Source organism: Oryx dammah, unplaced genomic scaffold (assembly GCF_014754425.2).
Source record: "Oryx dammah isolate SB20612 unplaced genomic scaffold, SCBI_Odam_1.1 HiC_scaffold_20, whole genome shotgun sequence".
Lineage (NCBI taxonomy): Eukaryota > Metazoa > Chordata > Mammalia > Artiodactyla > Bovidae > Oryx > Oryx dammah.
This window is the reverse complement of record NW_024070204.1, coordinates 18088646-18110599: the sequence shown is the minus strand read 5'-3', so window position 1 is coordinate 18110599 and position 21954 is coordinate 18088646. Positions and strand designations below refer to the sequence as shown.

Sequence of the window (21954 nt, the reverse complement as noted above, 5' to 3'; positions counted from 1 at the left end):
CTTCAAGCATGTGAACTCAGTGAAAGATTAGCTTTCTTAGTTAATCTAGTTTACTAATGATGAAGGGCAGAGCTAAGACTGAAATTCAAATCACCATGATGTCAAAGTCTTTGCTTTTTGAGACTACCAAGTGGTTAATCCCAATAGTCTCAGGACAAGGTGCATCATGAAAATTTGCTGTCTGTTTTGATAATTTACAAATTTAACATAATGTGGGTAAAAAAGTGTGGACAATCCTTTGTTTCTCATTTAACCATATCTTAAATGAGCTTAGTTAACCACATTTGCAAAACCCTGCTAATAAAGCCACATGGCATAAACAGGTTGCTTTATTTTTTTTAATCAGTAGTATAGAATATTCTATCAACCAATAAACTGAAAGCCTAATTTTTTCTTTAAGATTTTACATCTTTGGAAAGAAAAGTAATTGTTGTCTCCTGATTTGAAAAAGCACATAATTTTCAAGACTTCAGTATTTGTATGTGTATCAATAAGCAAATATTTAAATTAATGAGTACTCTTATAATTCTGATATGTGATAGATAAAAATATTAGGGCTATAGTAAACATCAACTACATTGCTTATTTGGGTAAAAAGCATTATAAAATATTAATATAACATGATTCAGTATAAAAAATCAGCTTAATTTTCTTCATTCATTTATCCCATGATGCTATAGCTGTTAATTATTACGATTTATCTTCAGGACTATATATGAATATTAATTTTTATATATGGACAGTAGAACTTTGAATCAGGAGAAGGAAGAGGGGTTTTTCAGGGAGGGGTTAGTTTTTTGTTTTGTTTTTGCTTTTTTAAAAAAAATTTTTACTTCTACCCAGTTGCACTGTTTTTATTCACTTATTTTCTTACCTTAAGAATGTAAAACTTTTATAATAAGAGCAAATAATAAAATCATCATCATCATAAATGCATCCAGGATAAAAATCTAGACCTAGAAAATATGCTTTTAATTATTTGGAACATGTATGTAAACATCTTCTAAATATTTCCAGTAAAGATGTATCAGTTAAGAAGTATTTTTAAGGGGCCACAAGATAGCGATTATATTAGCAATGTGGTAAATTCTCCATGTAAACCTATCAGTGAGTTACCTAATAATACTCTGGAGAACTTTATACAGTTTTGTTGTTTTGTTTTTACTATAGTTCAGCGAAATTATACTTTAGTAACCGACAAGAATTAACTGGCATGAACACAGGGACTTTATTCCAATTAGGGGACGCTTCCTTATATTTGTCTCTTGAATGATTTTATTATACAAACATATTACCTGCTTGATTCTCTAATTGCTAAAAGCTATAAAACAGCATACACAGGGAAACGCAATAACTAGAGATAGGAACATCAAATTGCAGATAAGGACTCTGATAGTAAATGTAAAACCCTTTACTTTCTAAGCTCTCTAAAAAAAAATGAATATTTAATGTATCTTATTCTATTAATAATTGAACATTTACTAATGCTTCAAAAATATTTGGGTTAATTTTTCTATTACAGGTTTGAGAGATCAATAACAGTATAGATGATGAAAGTCTTCCATAATTTCCCTATGTGGTTTTATTTACTGTAAATTGACATCTCAAAAGAAAATTTTCCTACCATTGAAGGCAAACCCACCTATGTAGAGATTGTTCCTCGAGTTTTTCCTCATTTGCAAGGATAGGAGAATAAGATCCATTTAAAACATAAGCATCTTATCTTATTGAAGCTATTAGAAGACTCTTGAATATGTATCACTTTGATTTTTCTAAGTCAGTAGATATATATATATATGAATGTGAGAAAACTTACTTTTATCCTAAACATTGTGTGTAGTTGAGTATCAGACTGCATACATTAACTGTTTAATTTTAGGAGAGTATGCTAGATATAAAAAAGAAAAGGTCTCCCTTATCTTTATATTTAATTTTTTTGGATAGAAAAAGTAACATGTAATAAAAATAAATGTGATTCAAATGCTTCAATGGGATATCTGTATAACAAAAAATGATAACACTGCTAACACATTTCAAGGGTTTATTATAAATTAGAAAGTGTTCTCAATTCTTTATCTTCTTTTGGCTCATATAATACTGACTACAGTCTATGAAATAGGTCCTACTGTCCTACTCATTCAACTGAGCCAGGAAACTGAAGCTTTGAGATGTTGCATAATTCTCATCTCAAGGGCCAAAGGCAAAAAGACAGAGCTTAATGATTTGGACCTCAATTCAGTTCAGTTCAGTCGCTCAGTCAAGTCCGACTCTTTGAGACCCCATGAATCACAGAACACCAAGCCTCCCTGTCCTTCACCAACTCCTGTATCTATTTAAATCCAATGTTAGAAGAAGACGTTGAACTCAAATACAACTGGTTTCAAATCTCATTTCTCAAGTAAGCTATTCCGAGGCTTAGTATCTTCAACTAGAAAATGATCATGAAGCAATTTAATTAAATTAGGTAATGGCTTTAACATATAGCCCATTATATAGCACTATATAGCATATTAGTAGATGCTAATTTCTATACTTTATTAATATAAATTTTATGAATATAGAATTTAATGGCAAGGTAGAAATATGTACTTAAATTTATTATTAAGGTTGGTTGATGATGTCTGAGTCTTCCATAAAGATATTATTTTAAATAGTTGTGTCATTCTTACTCCTCTAAAATACTTTGTACTCTAGGGTTCTAGGGTTCTGCCCCATACTACCACTACTATCACCCTGCATATTTCCCCTGTTTCTTATACAGGAGTCTAATCTTCTGATTTTAACTCTAAATATTGAACACCCTATATGGAGACCTATGCTGCATGCTCTTATCCATTTTAATTTCTTCCAACATGACTTTATTACTCAGTGGCTTTAACTTACCTTCATATCATGCTGACTCTTGTGCTAATATCTTAAGTCTTGATCTCTCCACTGAGCTACACACTAGTTTAGTTTAGATGCCTCATCTTTTAGATGACTCATAGGTAGCAGATACTAAGTTTACAGACACAAAATATCACCCCTTCCTTGTTACTGTCTACCACTTTAATTCTTTTTGAATTTTGTCTTCTCATCTAACAATCATAAAGTCTGAAACATAGTTAGCTTGTCTATCTGTCTGTCTATCTTTATGCCCTCTTTGCTAGTACCTTATTCTTAGCTACTCTCATCTTCAACTTTTTAAAGGAGTATTTTAATTTTATCTCTTTTATTTTTTCTTCTTTGAAATATTTTTTAAATTGAAGTATAGCTGATTTACAACGTAGTGTTCAGTTCAGGCACTCAGTCATTTCCGACTGTTTGTGACCCCATGAATCACAGCACGCCAGGCCTCCCTGTCCATCACCAACTCCCAGAGTTCACTCAAACTCATGTCCATCGAGTCGGTGATGCCATCCAGCCATCTCATCCTCTGTCGTCCCCTTCTCCTCCTGCCCCCAATCCCTCCCATCATCAGGGTCTTTTCCAATGAGTCAACTCTTCGCATGAAGTGGCTAAAGTATTGGAGTTTCAGCTTTAGCCTCAGTCCTTCCAATGAACACCCAGGACTGATCTCCTTTAAGACGGACTGGTTGGATCTCCTTGCAGTCTTCTCCAACATAGTTGGAGTATCTATCAATTTAAACCACGACTAACCACGACTGCCCTGTCCATGTCTCCCACAGCCAGCTCCCCCTGGTAACCACCAGTTTGTTCTCTGTGTCTGTTTTTGTGTTTCTGTTTCATAGATAGGTTCATTGGTGTCATATTTTAGATTCCACATATAAGTGATATCATATAGAATTTGTCTTTCTCTTTCTGACTTATTTCACTAATATAATAATCTCTAGTTGCATCCATGTTGCCACAGATGGCATTATTTTGTTTTGTTATAGCTGAGTACTATTCCTTTATGTATGTATGCCACATTTTCTTCATCCATCCATCCAGCGATGGACATTTAGGTTCTTTCTATGTCTTGGCTGCTGTGAATAGCATTGCTGTGAACATAGGGGAGCATGCATCTTTGTGAATTTAGCTTTGTCTGGATATATGCCCAGGAGTGGGCTTGCTGGATCATATGTATCTAGCATATGGATTCAAATATGCTGGATTATCTATTTTTTAGGTTTTCTGAGGGAGCTACTATCATCTTTAGTCTGCACTCTGAAGTGGGTTTCAGACTCATTTTTTAATCTTCCTGGTTTCCTCATATTCCATTCTCCCCATGAATGCTAGAGTGTTCTTTTACTTTAGTTGATGTTACATATTCCTCAAAATGTTCTAATATCTTTCCATTTCAATTAACAAAATTTCAAATGTCCTGAGGGATGTCAGCAAGATGGCAGAATTGGAAGCCCCAGATCTTTCTCTTTCTCAAGCAGACATTGATTCAACAGCAATATACATAAAAACTCCCTTTATGAGAAATTCAGAAACTAGTTACAAGGCTCCTGCATTCCAAATGTTAAGCCAGACATATAAAGGTCAGTAGGAAAACCTGTGGCACCCTTTCACCATAATCCCTCCTCCTGGAACAGCACCGTGCATACAATTGAGAGGAAGCTATAACCTCCTGACTTCTCTCTGGGGAAGGTCAGAAAAGACTAGACCATACATTTCTCTTTCTAAATTTTTTAGATAACTGCTTAGGAGAATGGCCCCTGTCTTCTGTATTGGAATCTTGACAGGACCCAAGATACTGCCCACTCTCACCATGTCTATTCAACTTAGTACTAGAAGTCCTAGTCAGAGCAACTAGGCAAGAAAAAGACACCCAAATTATAAAGGAAAACATGAATTTTTTTCTAATCATAGATGACATGATCTTATATATAGACCAACCTGAAGATGCCATTGTGGGGAACAACAACAACAAAAAAAACCTGTTAGAACTGAAAAACAAAGTTAACAGTTGAAGAATATAAAATCAACCTACAGAAATTGGTTGCACTGCCATATACCAAAAAGGTACAATCTAGAAAGGAAATTAAGAAAACTCTCTTGTTTACAATAACATCAAAAGGAATAAGATACTTAGGAATAAATTTAACCAAGGAGAAGAAAGACTTCTTCATTGAAAACTATAAAACACTCCTGAAAGAAAATTAGATGCAAATTGGAAAGATGTGCCACGTTCATACATTGGATTAATATTATTAATTAATGTTCAATTGTTATTTATATATAAATTTAATATATAAAATGTTATTTAACAAAAATTAAAATTTTAAATTAATATTCTCTTAATAATGTTAAAATATCCATATCACCTAAAACAATCATAGGTTCAATGCAATCACTGTGCATGCTTTTTTTTAATATATATAAATGGGAAGAATAATCCTAAAATTAATATGGAATTAAAATGAATTCTGAGAGTCTAAGCAGTCTTGAGAAAGAAGAATAGAGCTGGAGGCATCACATTATCTGATTTCAAAATGTTACAAAGCAATACTTATCAAAACAGCATAGTCCTTACATAAAAACAGATATATAGACCAATGGAACAAAATTGAGACTGCAAAACTAAACTCAGCTAACCTTCCAGAGTACCAAAGATGCACATTGGAGAAAAGGTAGTCTCTTTAACAAATTGTGCAGGGAAAACTGAATATGTACAAGGAAACAATGGGATTGGATCTTCGTCTTGCACCTACAAAGCATCAACTCAAATGACTTAAAGATCTACATGTAAGACCTTAAACTAAACCTCCTAGGAGAAAATATACCAGGGAAACTCCTTGACATCATTCTTGGCAAGGATTTTTTTTTTTTTTTTTGATATGACACCACAAGTAAAGGCAGCAAAAGTACAAATAAACAAGTGAGACTACATCAAACTGAAAAATTTCTGAACAGCTTACAACAAAATGAAAAGGTCATAAATGGGATGAGAAAATACATTTGAAAATTATATATCTGATAAGGCTTTAATATCCAAAATATATTTTAAAAGCACAAAAATCTAGCAAAATAATCAAATTTTCATGTCAATCTATGCCAAAACCAATACAGAATTGTAAAGTAAAAATTAAAAATAAATAAATAAATTAAAAAAAAAAAAAGAAAAAAAAATAAATAAAATGGGCAGAGAAACTGAATAGACATTTTTCCAAAGAAAACATACAGATGGTCAACAGGCATATTAAAAAGTGGTCAACATCCTTAATCATCAGAGAATGCAAATCAAAACCAGAGTGAAATATCACTTCACACCTGTTTGAATGGCTGTTATCAAATGTCAAGAAATAATCAGTGTTGGCAAAGATGGGGAAAAAGGGGCCCCTTATGACCATCTAGGCATGCAAACTGGTCCAGGTGCTATAATAGCAGATTTCTCAAAAAATTAAAGATAGAACTCCTATATGATACAGCACTCTCCTTTCTGGGTATATGTCCAACAGAAATGGAAATACTATCAGAAAGAAATAGCTGCATTTCCATGTTGACTGCAGCGTTATTCACCATAGCCAAGAGGTGGAAACAAACTCTTGTTATGAAAGGTTTTCCCTGGTAGCTCAGTGGTAAAGAACCCATCTGTCAATGCAGAAGGTGCACGTTCGATCCCTGGGTTGGAAATATACCTTGGAGGAGGAAATGGCAACCCAGTCCAGTATTCTTACTTGGGAAATTCCATGGACAGAGAAGTCTGGTGAGCTACAGTCCATGGGGTCACAAAGAGTAAGACATGACTTAGCAAGAGACTTTCAGTTTTTTCCTTTTCAAAACAGTCAAACAAATCTGGGAAAAAAGAAAAAAAGAAAGGAATGGTGGATGTCAGGGGCTTGAGGAGGGGGAAATGGAGAGCTGTTGACTGATGGCTAAAAGATTTCAGTCATGAAAAGTGGAAGTTCTAGAACTTTGTATAATATTGTACCTACAGGAACAATACTATATGGTTAAAATTTGATAAGAGGGAGAGCTAGTGTTTGTGTGCTTTACAATAATAATAAGCCCCATGTTCTTAACGAGCAGTCTACTCTGCCTCAGAAAGCTAAAAATAAATAAATAGACCTAAGAATTTCAATGTCTTAAAGTTCCTTGGTGCTCTTCCTTCTGTCAGTCTCTGATGCTGTGCTCACTTCTTTCCAGTCTCAGCTCCTCTACCTTTGAGCACAGCTGGGTTGCACATTTTTGTTCATTATAAACTCATCTCCAACTAAGGACCTTTGTGTCCACTGTTTTCTTGGTCTGGAGTGATTTTCCTTTTTTTTTTTTTTTTTTGTTTAAGTGATTCAGGTCTATTCTCAAATGTCAGGCCCACAGGAGAGGCCTTCTTTCTGACCATTCATTTTGAACTTCTTGCCTAAAACTGCTAAACTCACTTGCCTTAAAACACCCTGATGTTTTTCGTGTGGTTTTCCTGCCATAGTATATATTTATATCTAAAAACTATTTGTGTATTTGTTTACTTTTTAAGCATAATATAATGACAATCTTTTTAGTAAATTAACATCTCCAGCTTTAGAGCAGTGAATATTAATGGAAGGTCAATATCCTGTCTGAATATTAAATAAAATAAATGAATGATTAAAATAATTGAATATTTAAAATCAAAATCCATAAGTGAAACCCTTGAAACCCACATGAAATGGGATCCCTTCATAAAACTTCCTTAAGTCTTTCAAATATGGAGTATACTGTTTCTCATCTCAACTCTTCTTGCATATTATTCACACAGTTTTAAATACCTTATCACTTTCCAGTTACCTTACAGGATTACTGTGAAAATCAAATAATAAAAAAAATATGAGAATGAACTTGTGCATTATAATGTAGCATACAATTCTTTTCAGCAAAGTGGAATTTGAGCTTATTTATATATGTTCTATTTATCTTATCAGTCTCCGGTTACTTTATGGACTATCTTCAGTTTCAATTTTTAAATTTTGCGATCCTTCAAAACCACAGTATAGTAATTTTCATGTATTGAAAGTTGACTAAAATTTTTTACTGAATACAAAACAGACACAATGAACATGAATTCGAACAAATTCTGGGCCTGCCACAGACCGTGGGGTGGCAAAGAGTCATACATGATTTAGCAACTGAACAACAACAACAGCAGCAGATTAAGTTGATATCTGTCATCATATGATTTAGAAATTCATTTAATCCTGTTTCTTTATGCCCACCCTGCTCCAAATATTTGAGAAATGAAAGAGGATATCCTTCTTGTTTTTGAAAGTTGACAGTCTAGTGTGAAGAAACAAGAAGATGTGATAAATTTTTATAGTAAAAGAAAAGTTGTTTGCAGTGTGTTATGTGTGGGTGCAGAGAAAAGGAAGTGCCTAAGCCATGCACAGTGGTAAGAACTGCAACTTGAGGAGACAGAGATTGGGTGTGTTTAAAGGACACATAAAATTTTTGAGTGCTAAAGTTGTTAAAGCTTCCAAAAGTATGTGGGCAAATGTTGTGCATCTAAACTACTATAATTAACCATATAGATTATAGAGTTTTAGTGGGTATGACTTATGAGAAAGTGCCTTCTTGATCTGTTAACCAGTTTAAGTGTAGGATGTGAAAACTGACAATTGGGTCATAATTAGAAAAGTTGTATGGATAACATGATTTATGGCATGCAAGAGGATAAAGGAACACTGAGAACCATTTGGGTCAGAGTCTGTGAATCTCTGCTGACACCAGTACGCATGCAGATAGCATATACGGGGTAGCCTTGGGTTACAGTGTCTCCTAAACCTTCCCTGGTGGCTCAGCAGTGATGAACCCACCTGCCAAGGCAGGAGCCGTGGGCCGCCCTCTGGGTTGGGAAGGTCCCCTGGAGAAGGAAATGGCAACCCACTTCAGTATTCTTGCCTGGGAAATCCCATGGACAGAGGGTCTGGCCGGCTACAGTCCATGGGGTCCCAAGAGAGTCAGACACAACTTAGCGGCTAAACAACGACAACTATAAACTGTCACCTAGCAGATATAACAGGCTTATGATTTGATGTAAAAGTTGGCTGTGTTGGTAAGATTATGACTGAGAAGGTAAATTTCAACCTGAATAGAAACATAAACTATTTTAATTATCAGACCCTGTGAACATAAGATCTTATGTATGTATAAAAACATAGCACACGTCTTTTTCTTTTCAGGACATTTTATCACATTTTCTCACTACTTAGAATTCAGAAGTATAATATCTCAGAGTTAAGCAATATTATGGCTCCTATAGATATATATTTTCTAAAGAAAGCTATGTGTAATGCAGTTTTGAATTCAAAGTTCATTTGACTCCATATTTTACATGGAACTTTGATGTATATAAGGCATGCTAAAAAATTTAACAACATTTTCTTACAAACTGGAATCAAGGTGTTATATACTGTATTTTAATTAAAGCAACAAATGTTCATGTAAATCAAAGACACTGAAATATTCCAAAGAATGGAGGCTCATAGTCCTACTTTTTATTAGGAAAGATAAGCCAGTTTACTGTGCAAATGGTTGAAGAAAAGATACTAGAGCAAAGTTAAATTCTTTCAATTTCATTGTCGGTTTATTATACCCATCATTAAGTATCTTTTTGGGTGTGCATCAATTTGAAGCATTTATGTAGTTACTTTATAGAATGTGTGCTTTCAAAAAAGTTTTTCAGAACATATGGGAAGCTCTTTTTTAAAATTACACATGTACCATATAGTATATGAATAGAAAACTAGAGCTCTAAGAAAAGGCACACAAGTATTAAATATTCATTATCAAGTCAGTATGCAAGCACTGTTGTTTCTTAGTGTTGAGCTTTAATTTCTTTCCCCAAAATATAAAATCCAAATTATAATTAAAATATTTCATTGTATCTGAGTCATAGCAAATAATTCTAATAATACCTGCAAATTACATATATTATATCATATAAGGCATATGCTACTGAACCATATACTTTATTTTCCCAAAAGTGGTGGTAGATTTTAACTGAGTCTTCCGTGTACTCTTGACTGTGTTCACAGCTTTGATTAATTCTCACAGAGCTTTTGTGAGTTATTGGACCTATTTTACATATGAGAATGTTGGGCTAAAGACACATGAGTAGTACATGGGACACTCAACACTGATAGAAGCACAAACCTGGCTTTGTTTTTTTCATTTGATTGTTTGTTCATTGACTCAACTGAGTCTTGACTGCCTGCACCTGATAGGAGGTTCTACTCTTTTCTGGAAGACCAGAAATGTGTAAGTCATGTAATAAATATGACTAATAAGACTCTAGGGGAAGAAAATCGTTTTTTCCACTTACCTTTCAGATTCTTGACTGGGGCTCTCGAAATAAGACCAATTAATAAAAGAAAAGCATACACATTTATTTAATAGAAGGTTTTTATTTTTTTCTTTTTCTTTTTTTTTGTTGTTGTTGTTGACATGGAAATCCTCTTAAGGAAATTAAGATCCAAAGAAGCAGTTTGAGCTGATATTTATATACTGAGTTGGACAAAGAGTAACAAATTGTGAAAAAGTGACAAGGCAAAAGCCGCTTGGGCTACTTAGTGAATTAGGTAGAGAAGTGACTAGAAAGCTATGAGTTAATTTAGCAAGCTTTCTTTATACAGATTTCTCTTGGTCTCCACTTCCCAGTGTGGTGAGAATGTTTCTTTCCTTTTATATTAAAGAGGGCATTTCTTCTATTTGAGTTTTATCTCCTACTTTTAGGAAAGTCAAGGTATGCTTTTTGCATCTGGTGATTTTCAAGTGCCTTTGACTGAATCTGTATGTCTGAGTGGCATATTTTGGAGTGGCAAATTCTGAACTCTTTCATGACTATAAAGAGAACAGGGGATCTTGGCAACATGGTGATGGTCTCTGGAAACTCACTTGGGAACTGGGGATTTGCTGGATGTTAAAACAATGTCATGGACTTTTCATTTAGAAGAAACAGCACATGCAGAGGCATAAAAGCTAGCGCGAGTGCAGCCTAGTCAGATGGCCGTTCAGTCACTAAGTGATGTCTGGCTCTTGTGACCCCAGGGACTCTAGCTCACCAGGCTCCTCTGTCCATGGGATTTTCCAGGGAAGAATACTGGGGTGTGTTGCCATTTCCTCCTCAAAGGAATCTTGCCAACCCAGGGATCAAACCCAGGTCTTTTGCATCTCTTGCATTGCAGACAGATTCTTTACTACTGAGCCACTATGATATGGTGAGCATGGTCAAATATGGATGGGTTGTGGGTTTTCCAGGGCAGGCAGTAAAGATAAGAAAAGTGGAACTGCCTCAGATATTGGCAAGTCATGAATTTCTTGTGAGGTTTTTCCTTTTTTTCTATTCTGCAAGTGAAGCAAAGGCATGAAGGAATTTCAAGCAAGAGTTTGAGGAGATGAAATATAGCTGGAGGGTAGATTTCAAAGGGAGAAGCATTGTGGCAGCCCTTTGTCACTCCTATTTGCATCACATAGTGCTATATGCTGGGAATGACACAGTGAAGGCATAACATACGCCTTCTGACTTCAGAGGAAAAACAGTGAAAAGCAAGACGTGCACATTTTTGTACTTGTGGTTAAAAAATGCAGAGAAGATTTCCTCCAAAAAATAAGTTCTCTGGCGTTTAGAATAGACTGTCATGCATCATCTTCCCATGCTTTTATTCTTATTTTCCTTTCCTTTCTCTCCTTCCTCTGTATTTTATTTCCCAAACCCTCCTTCATCTCCAAAGCCATGGAGAATACACCACTTCAGCTCAGTAGTTCTTAAATCAGAGTTATGGTCAGCTCTGTGTAACAGAAATATGAAATAGTTGCGGCTTTACACAGATCGGAATACTTTCTCTCTTAACTGAGCTCAGGGAGGCAGCCCAGGGCTCACGTGGAAGTTTGCTCTTCAGTGTCCTCTGGGATAAAGTTGCTTGGTTCCTCTTGTCTCTAGGCTATGGCTTTCATTTTCATGATCCAACTAGGGGCTCCAGACATCACAATCAGGATTCTTGTAGTGAGATAAAGGGATTGGGTAGAATATATCAATAGCCTTCTAGGGAACTTTCCTATAAATTTAACAGAGTACTTGTTCCTATATTCTATTGGCTAGAATTCAGGAATTGGACCATACTCAGTTACTAGTGAGGCTAAGAAATATAGTCTTTTTTTTTCCCCCCAGGGAAGTGAGGTTAAGAGACTTAAGTCTGGCATACGATAGTGAAGCCACTCTGAGTCTCTCTGCCAGTAGGATTCCTTTAGTATTTTTTGATGCTTTAAATCAAACCAAATAATCATTTTAAAATTAATTTCATGAAACCCTATTATATGAAATGCACACATACATACAAGAACATAAAACACAAAAAATAGTAAGACAGGTAGAAGTACTTTTCAAAGACATGAGGAAATTCAAAATATTCATCACTCTGACAAATACAAATAAGCAAGGAAATATTACATTGGATACCATTTTCTTTCTTCTATTATTGTTTTCTAATTTTTTGAATAACTTTACTATGTATTAGGAAGATTAGAATCAGCAACCTGAAAACTGGGAATAATTCTATGATATTAACTGTTGCAGCCAAATCAAACAATATTGTGAATATCATTTTACTTATGCATATCCTTTCAGGACATTGCTCTTCCTACTTCTATGCATAATTTCTGGAATGTATGAAATAATAAAACCTTACATAAACATGTTTGCATTAATTTAAAAATAATGAAGTGTATCTTGAGAGAGAAGAATAGCAACAATGTAAATGGTCTCCAATATGTATATATGTGTGTGTGTATGCCAACATAGTAGGAATGTTCATGTACATATTTAATCTATATATAGTGAATAAATATTGCTCATAGTGGCATAGAGTACATGCCTTTGCAAAGTTTACTCATGCACATTTAGTTCCATATTTGAATGACTTCCTTAATTTCCTCTGTTTAACTTAGTGAGAAATTAGGATTTGATTGATGAAATGAAACTGTGTTATCCAGTACAGTACTTTCACTTCCTTGATTGTGACAAGTTTTAAGTAAGAAACAAAGTATGTGAACCACATCATAGCACACTTTTAAAAAAATATATTTTTTGTTTTGTAACACATTATTATAATTAAATGTTCTAAGTTGAAACTTGGAATTTTAACACCATTCTTGCTATACAAACCCTGAACTAATTTGTCTGTTCCCCATGTATTTACTACTTCACTCAACAAATAATTACTTATTGGCTACAATATGTAAGGTACTTCACTAACCAGTATAGGAGATGGAAAATACAAAATACATAAAACATGGTAAGAACTATAAAAAATCTGATTCAAAGGAAAAATTAAATAGCACCTACATTAAAAAATAGAATAGTGGTTTGCAAAAGTAAGAAAGAATTAGATAAATGTTATAGAAATTCAGAGGAGCAAGGGATTACATTAAACTATGATATCATGACTTTCAAGTGAAGAATTTGAGATGTTACTGTATTTTCAAGTTAATAAGTTAGGTTGCCACAGTTTTATAGATGCTGCAGGAACACAGAAAGCTCTGGATCAAAGGCTTTATTACAGCACAGCAGAAAGCATGAGTTTCCATTGTCCTTGCATGCCATGGAGGAACAGGAAGCAGCCAGATATGTAACGTATACATAGTATATTTGGGTCACAGCTTAGGACCCCTGAATTTTGTGATCTCCTGTCTCCTAAAGGATCTAGTAACACACCTTTCCAACCTTTTACCTAGATAAAGACATGATCTTTATAATTGTCAGAAAATAAATCTACCTGCTTCCCCCAAAGAAGGTTCTGTCGCTTCCAAGAGTGTTTGCTATATAACATCCTTAAAAAAATGGAATGCAACAAAGCTGTCAATGCCTCTTGCTCAGAAAATGTGCAGAAACACAAAAGACCTGAAGAGAATTGTCTCCTCAAATAGAGAAGTCTTTATAAAGAAACACCCTTTGATCCAGGCTACAAAAGATAGGTTTTTACTAAATGGGGTTTGGGGAATACGGCTTTTATGGCAAAGAAAATTGAATTAACCATGTGAGAAAGTAATGCCTGCAAGTGTGTAGTGGGTTTATCACCATCTCTATGAAACTTAAATTAATATTTTACATTTTAAGACTATTTAAAACGTATTTTATATTTGTGTGCTTGGACAGTCATGTCCGACTGTTTGTGACCCCATGAACCGCGGCACGCCAAGCTCCTCTGTCCATGGAATTCTCCAGACAGTGATACTAAAGTGGGTTGCCATTCCCTTCTCCAGGAGATCTTCCCAACCCAGGGATTGAACCCAGTCTCCTACATTGCAGGCAGATTCTTTATCACCTAAGCCACCAGGAAAGCCCATTTAAAAATTTTTTTCAATCTATTTATTCAATTGGAGGATACTTACTTAACAATATTGTGTGTGTGTGTGTGTGTGTGTGTGTGTGTTTTACCAAGCATCATTATGAATTGACCATAGGCTTCCATGTGTCTCCTCCATCCTTAAAGACTCTCCCACCTCCCTTCCTACCCTATCCCTCCAGGTTGTCCCAGAGCACTCATTTGGGTGCCCCCTGTCATATATCAAACTCTCACTGGTTATCTATTTTACATATGGTATTATATATGTTTCAATGCTATTCTCTCAAATCATGCCACCCTCTCCTTCACCCACTGAGCCAAAAGTCTGTTCTTTACCTCTGAAATACACATATTTTAAATATGAAATAAATATATATGTTTTAAGTAAATGCAGTTGATCATATGCAAATCTTGGGACTGTGAAGAACTATATCCTGAAATGGACAGATTGAAATTGAAAATATTGATTTGGGAGCTGACCTGGAAATAAAACTTGCAACTGACTTAGGTGAAGTTCTCTACAATGTCATATGATTTATGAATATTTGCATTTTGACTATAAACAAGAGCTGTTTAAGTTGACACTTAAGTAGACAAGTAAAATTAATTACTAATCAGATAACATCAATTACGGAGGATTAAAACACTAATAGAAAAAATAGTAAAATTGAAAATGGCAGTGATGTTTTAGTTGCTAAGTCGTTTCTGACTCTTTGCAAGCCCATCGAATGTAGTCTGCCAGACTCCTCTCTCCATGGGATTTTCCAGGCAAGAATACTGGAGTGGATTGCTATTTCTAGAGGACAATTTTGGTAAAACCAAAATTCAGAAGCCAGAATCACTGGAAACTCAGAGCTAGGCTTAGAACAAGAGAATGCTACTGATATTATTCATCACTCATTCTGAAAATGATGGAAACCACAGTTCAAAGGGTCAGAGCTACATCTGAGAATGCATCTTACCAGTAACAGCTGTTTTGCCTGTAAATACTAACCCAACAGATAACTTAAGGTTGTAGCTCAATCGGTTTAAAATCCATGTGCAATGGAGGGACCTGGGTTCAGTTCCTGAGTTGGGAAGATCCCCTGGAGAAGCAAATAGCTACCCACTCCAGTATTCTTGCCTAGAGAATCCCATGGACAGAGGAGCCTGGCAGGCTACTACCTATGGTATTGCAAGAGTTGGGCATGACTGAGAGACTAAGGACACCTAGAACACAATATCCTGAATGTAGATAGATAAGTAAATACATATGTACATATAAAAACACATGCACAAAGATAGATAGTAGTACATTTGTTTTTATTAAACTGAAACATAGGTTTTGTTCAGTTTTTGTAATGTTTGCTTTATATAAGCACCCCAAAAGGCAAATATAAATTTCCTTACATTTAAATCTGCCTGGCAGTGTGGATTTTAATAATTTACCGTTGAAAAGTTAAGTTGCATCATGTTCAAGATGCATCGCATTCTTAAGAAGAACAGCCTTCTCATCCAATGGGTTTGTAGGTTTGACAGCTGAGAAGACCCCCTTCTGTCCACTGGACATCACATTAGCGTTAAAATGTGTTTCTCCACCTAAGATGTCCTTGTATATTTGCAATGAAAAAAATTCAAAAATTATGAACTTTCAATCATGCTTTATCTTCTTTGACATTTTCTCCTTAAATATGCAAAGTCAGATCAATTACTGCCAGTAATATGTGATGCTTAGAATTTGGTAGCAATTATAATTCTAGGCTTTTTGAACATGTGAAATGGTATCTTATATAACTCCACACATACAGAAAATAGAAAGATGCATTCATAAAATAAGGTTGACAGTGTATATTTTACAGATGTTTCCAAAACAAGAAAAATACCAAAGAAATCTTTAAAAAAAAAAAAAAGTAAACAGAAGGTATTCTCTAGACTTCTTTGGGTTTCCAGATTTATAAATTGAGAATGAACAGGAAAGAAAGTCCAGTCAAAGGCCCAAGTTAAAAGCAATACATGTGGAGTAAATGTGATAGTATTTTTCTTTGAGAATGGCTCTTCCCCCAAGCCCTTTGATAGAATGATTATACTTAAAATCTGTAAATGGCTCATTCCTGAATCTTGGGTGATGCTCATGACAGTCAGTATAAGAAAAGTCTTAAGTGATACTCAGCAATTAAATCATAAATTCAAATATTTAGCTGAGCATGCTTAAAGATGATTCAATGAAAGTTTTTATTCATAAATAACAGATGTGAAGCTCAGAGAATAAACTGCTCATAAACAGATAGTTTTCTGCAGAATAAGCATTTGAGGTCATGACTCAATACAGAGGTCATGACTCAGTACAGTAACTTAACTACAGAAGAAAGAGTAGTTACAGAAGCAAGGGTACTAGTTTCTGGAGGCAGAGCTGAATCATCTCAATTAGATACTGCAGTGAGGCAAGAAGTCTGCATTTCACATTAGTGCAGTTAATGCTGTATTCATGTTTAGGGGATTCTGACAGTATTATGACATTTATCAGAGAATGTTTTCATTATCAAACAGCAAAAACCAACTCTGACCAAGGAAAGCAACAAAACGGTTTATTGGGAGAATATTATGTAGCCATCAAAATTGGTGCAAGGTGTTAAAAATCAGGTTTGGCAAAAAGTAGGAACCAGTAGGGACTTCCCTGGTAGCTCAGCTGGTAAAGAATTTGCCTGCAATGCAGGAGACCCCCATTCAATTCCTGCGTTGGGAAGATCCGCTAGAGAAGGGATAGGCTACCCATTCCAGTATTCATGCACTTAACTGGTGACTCAGATGGTAAAGAATCGGCCTGCAATACACGAGACCTGGGTTTGATCCCTGGGTTGGGAAGATCCCCTGGAAGAGGGCATGGCAACTCACTCCTGTATTCTTGCTTGGGGAATCCCCATGGACAGAGGAGCCTGGTGGGCTACAGCCTATGGGGTCACAGAGAGTCGGACACAACTGAGTGACTAAGGCACCACATAGCACAGGAACCAACAGAAGTTAGGCAGTAAGAAACAACGTTTCTTACTGGTACTCACCACTGAAACTATGCAGCCAAAGTGACCCTTAATTCAGGCAACTGTCAGCAAACTCTTTCCATTATGGCTGCTAAGTTCACCATGGCTGCATCTGGGCTTTAAGTCATTTACCACTGCTATGGAAAATGCCTCATTTGTCCCTATATCCATCAATCATCTGCTCCAGGGTATTGCAGCCTGTCATTAATATGCACATGCCGTTGATGCAAGTTCTAACTAAGAGATTAGAAGAAGGAGATATCTGGTCCCATTAGGTATTATGCTTAGGGTTCTGTTTATCACCTTTCATATATTGGAGAGTTCCAGGCAAGTAGGAAATGTGTTTGAATGCTGCTAGTTAAAAAGCAACAACAATAAAACAATGAATGGCTGTAAAGTATTTCTATTGTGTTGTTTTCAACCAGTGGTTTATTTTTATTATTCACATTTTAATTCTAAGCTATACAGGAGCGGATTTCTTGAAATAGGACAGACAATTTTCACATTTGGATTTCTGTCCTCTCATTGTGTAGTAAATGAAGTTACTTTCACAAGTATAGTCGTGATGTTTACATTTGCTCTTTTGTTCAGTGGGGCCTCACTTACTGCTTCTCATAATTGTCATAATAGAGATTCAGAAACAAATAATACATAGGTACATCAAATTGCCTTTATGTACTTTGGGTATGTCATACAAGATAAATTATTGCAGAGAAATCACTCATTCTGTGTATCTGTAATGCCTTACAAAAGCCACTTTCTTCACCTTCTACTCATGAATTATGCTTTGTTAAACAACTTGGCATAAAGGGCAAAGATGTTAATTTCACTTAAAAATCACACCAAATGGTGTGAAGACATTAAGAAAGCAACACCTTCTATATATTAATCAACATGACTTCTAAGAAGAAAGTCTCTTTTTTGAGATGCATGAGTTGGAAATTAAGAAAGTTTTTAAAATATATATTTATTTATTTGGCTGCACTGGGGCTTAGTTATGGCATTCAGTTATCTAGTTCCCTGATCAAGGATGGAACACAGGCCCCCTGCAGTGGGAGTGTGGAGTCGTAGCCACTGGACCACCAGAAAAGTCCCCCAAATTAAGAAACTTTTGATAAATTAAAAATTAATGTTAAAAATGATAATGTATTAGATAAACTGGAAGACTATTCAAATCAATTATTCAAGCCACCAATGAGAAAACTGAGACTCAAAATTAGATGTTTCATGTGAGTACACATTGTAAATAAGTTGTCAAAAAAAAAAAAAGAGAAAATCTGTTTTTGGACTTTCTTTCCATTGCTCTTACCATTTGGTGTTAGAGTGGTATTACTTTTTTTTTTTTAATGTGTTAGAAGCATTTTTGAATTATTTTAAGTCAATCAAAATGTGTCTTTGCCCTTGACAATATTGCAGATTTCAATTTATATTTTCTAGCAACTAAAATAAAATTTCAATTCAAATTCAGTATAATTCTTGCACAATTGGTGAAGTAAGAATCTTTATTAATTCTAATTATGGGAAGAGATATGTGTGCTTAGTCGCTCGGTTGTGTTTGACTCTTTGCAACCCCGTGGTCTGTAACTCACCAGGCTCCTTTGTCCATGGGGATTCTCCAGGCAAGAATACTGGAGTGGGTTGCTATGCCCTCCTTTAGGGGATCTCCATAAACCGGGGATAAAACCCAGGTCTCCCTGCAGGTGGATTCTTTTACCATCTGAGCCACCAGGGAAGTCCATGGGGAGAGATACTGATAGAGAAAAGCACCTTGCTCTGGGCCTTGTAATTTTTTTCATTCCCCGACTTCTTTTCGTTGCAACATTTTTTCCAATTGAGAAAAAGAATTGCTGTGATTGATTACTTATACTCAGTTTTTTAAATCATTTATATTTTCATGTCAACCACCTTGTAATTCGTTTAGATCTACATTTCAGTTTGCTCTGATTTGCAAGGGTGAACTTTATGGAGTGAGAAAGTGATACAGCTAGTGTTTTTCACTAGATGAAATAGCTATCAGTTCAGTTCAGTTCAGTTGCTCAGTCGTGTCCGACTCTTTGTGACCCCATAAATCGCAGCACGCCAGGCCTCCCTGTCCATCACCAACTCCCAGAGTTCACTCATACTCATGTTCATCGAGTCAGTGATGCCATCCAGCCATCTCATCCTCTGTCATCCCCTTCTCCTCCTGCCCCCAATCCCTCCCAGCATCAGAGTCTTTTCCAATGAGTCAACCCTTCGAAATAGCTATAATCTTGAGTAAATATTTTTTTTCCTAAACACATGTTGAAACACACATATATACAAATAGAGAAAAACATGCTACACAGTTTAATGTGGTTTCAAAAAGCTAATAATTTTACTCAAACTTTTCCATCCCAAATCCTGTCTTTTGTTTTCCAAAATGTTTCTGAAGTTTCACTTTATTGTCTAGTTGTACTAAAACCAAAGTTCAAGTCCTCAGGTCAGTTCAATTTCATCACTCAGTCATGTCCAACTCTTTGCAGTCCCATGGACTGCAGCACGCCATGCTCCCCTGTCCATCACCAACTCACAGAGCTTACTCAACCTCATGTCCATTGTGTCAGTGATGCCATCCAACCATCTCATCCTCTGCCATCCCCTTCTCCTGCTTTCAATATTTCTGAGCATCAGAGTTCTTTCCAGTGAGTTGGTTCTTCACATCAAGGGGCTAATGTATTGGAGTTTCAGCTTCAGCATCAGTCTTTCCAATGAATATTCAGGACTGGTTTCTTGTAGGATTGACTGGTTGGATCTCTTTGTACTCCAGGGGACCCTCAAGAATCTTCTCCAACACCACAGTTCAAAAACATCAAATCTTTGGCACTCAGCTTTCTTTATAGTCCAACTCTCACATCCATCCAGGACTACTAGAAAAACCATAGCTTTGACTAGGTGGACTTTTGTTGGTAAAGTAATATCTCTGCTTTTAAATATGTTGTCTAGGTTGGTCATAGCTTTTCTTCCAAGGAGCAAGTCTTTGAATTTCAAGTCCTCAGCATTCTTTATTTGAAAAGCAAAGTATTTCCTCCTCTATTCTTTTTGCGACCATCTTTTTTTCCGTACCTCTCTTTGCATAGCTGCTAGAATTATGTGTAGTGTCATTCTAAGCTTGAATCTCTCTTGCCTGAAGGTGAAGACCACATTCTAGAGTATTATCTACAGGCCTACTAAAACCCGAGCAAGCTAGTATTCAGTCACTGATATTCGTACTTGTTTAGTTGTGTTAATCTTATCCCAGATGTGGAATGGCTTTCAATAGCATGCATATTTTTCAGCCATCTTCTTTCTTCTATTTTGCTTACTAAAGATCTTAAGTACCTGCTTGATTGCTGTGATGGTGTGTGAAATATTTTCAACCTGAGGGAATATTCCGTGAAGTTCTATGAGTCACGTGTAATAGGTGATTGATTTATATTAAGTTGTATTACATCTAACAAAAGCAAGATAAACACAAAAAACAAATTAAAAATTTGCACTTAGTGTGGAGTCCCTAATAAGTCACATTTTATAAGGTACATATTCATGGTCAATTTTTAATCTCTCTAGGACTAACTATGTTTCTGTTGTTTTAAATAATTATATATATATATAAAGTTGGGATTTAAAATACAAATATGTATGCCCGTGTAAAAATACCATGCACAGACTTAAGAATGACTGTGTATGTTTGTGTTTATTTCCTAAAGAACTTGAACATATTCTTTGCCTATCAGCATCACCCTGCAAAACAGTATAATTTGTATTCTGAGCAAATACTTAAAATTGCCATATTTTGTAATGTATATAATTTTCTTTCTTTCTATCAGGTAGAAAATGGTTACCCCTGTTCACCTGCTGTGAAGACTTAGAGTCACACACCTACGGCTTTGGTTCTCTAAGTGTATCAGGATGTAAATGCAGCCTGACTTTTCCCTGATGGGCTGTTAAATCATGGACATGCTAAACAATTTTCTTAGGACTGTCCTTCCAGAAGATGCATTGGCTTCTCTCTCAAATGCTCACTAGGCATTTGTAGCTGACAAGGAAAATCAAGAAGGCTGTGAACTGGAAAGTTATCTTACAATGAAAATTACGAGTACCTCCTGCATCTGCCCAGTCCTGGTGTGTCTCTGTTTTGTGCAGAGGTGTTATGGAACCACTCACCACAGCTCCATCAAGGGGACCAGAAACCAAACCAAACACATCGAAGGTGAAACAGAAGTCCACCACCGTCCCAAACGGGGATGGGTTTGGAATCAGTTCTTTGTTTTAGAAGAACATATGGGACCAGATCCACAGTATGTTGGAAAAGTAAGTTTTTGTTTATTGTTTTTTTTTTCCTCTCCTGGGAAATTGAGGGGTGTGATGAGGGTGGAGCTGGAGTTGGATTTGAAGAGATATGGAACTTCAAGTGAATTATGTTATAGAATGTTATTTCTTATTCTGAACATTTTGAAATAATGATTATAAAAAATGAACATCGCCAAGCATGTCACATCTCCATAAACATCAGTTCATAGGTACTAGACTGAATTTTCTTTACCAGCGTATCACTCTTTCTGTTCTCTCATGTAAAATGTAAACACTTTAAACACACAATTCAGTAATTTTGTCTTTAGTACTGTGAAGGTGTATTAGAATTCACCATGTCATTTCTTGGAGCATTGATATTTACAGATTTTTTTTTTTTAATCTAC

The 21954-nt window shown here is 35.6% G+C and overlaps 1 protein-coding gene across 3 annotated transcripts in view; it reads left to right on the top strand.

Moving 5' to 3' along the window:
• CDH18 (cadherin 18) overlaps positions 1–21954 on the top strand; it is a 602757-nt gene that overhangs the window by 165928 nt on the left and 414875 nt on the right. For all 3 annotated transcript variants that reach the window (XM_040262487.1, XM_040262489.1, XM_040262488.1), the window contains exon 2: positions 21085–21568. In XM_040262487.1, coding sequence (XP_040118421.1) covers positions 21341–21568 — 228 coding nt within the window. In that variant the 5' untranslated portion in view covers positions 21085–21340. The remainder of the gene's footprint in view (positions 1–21084; positions 21569–21954) is intronic.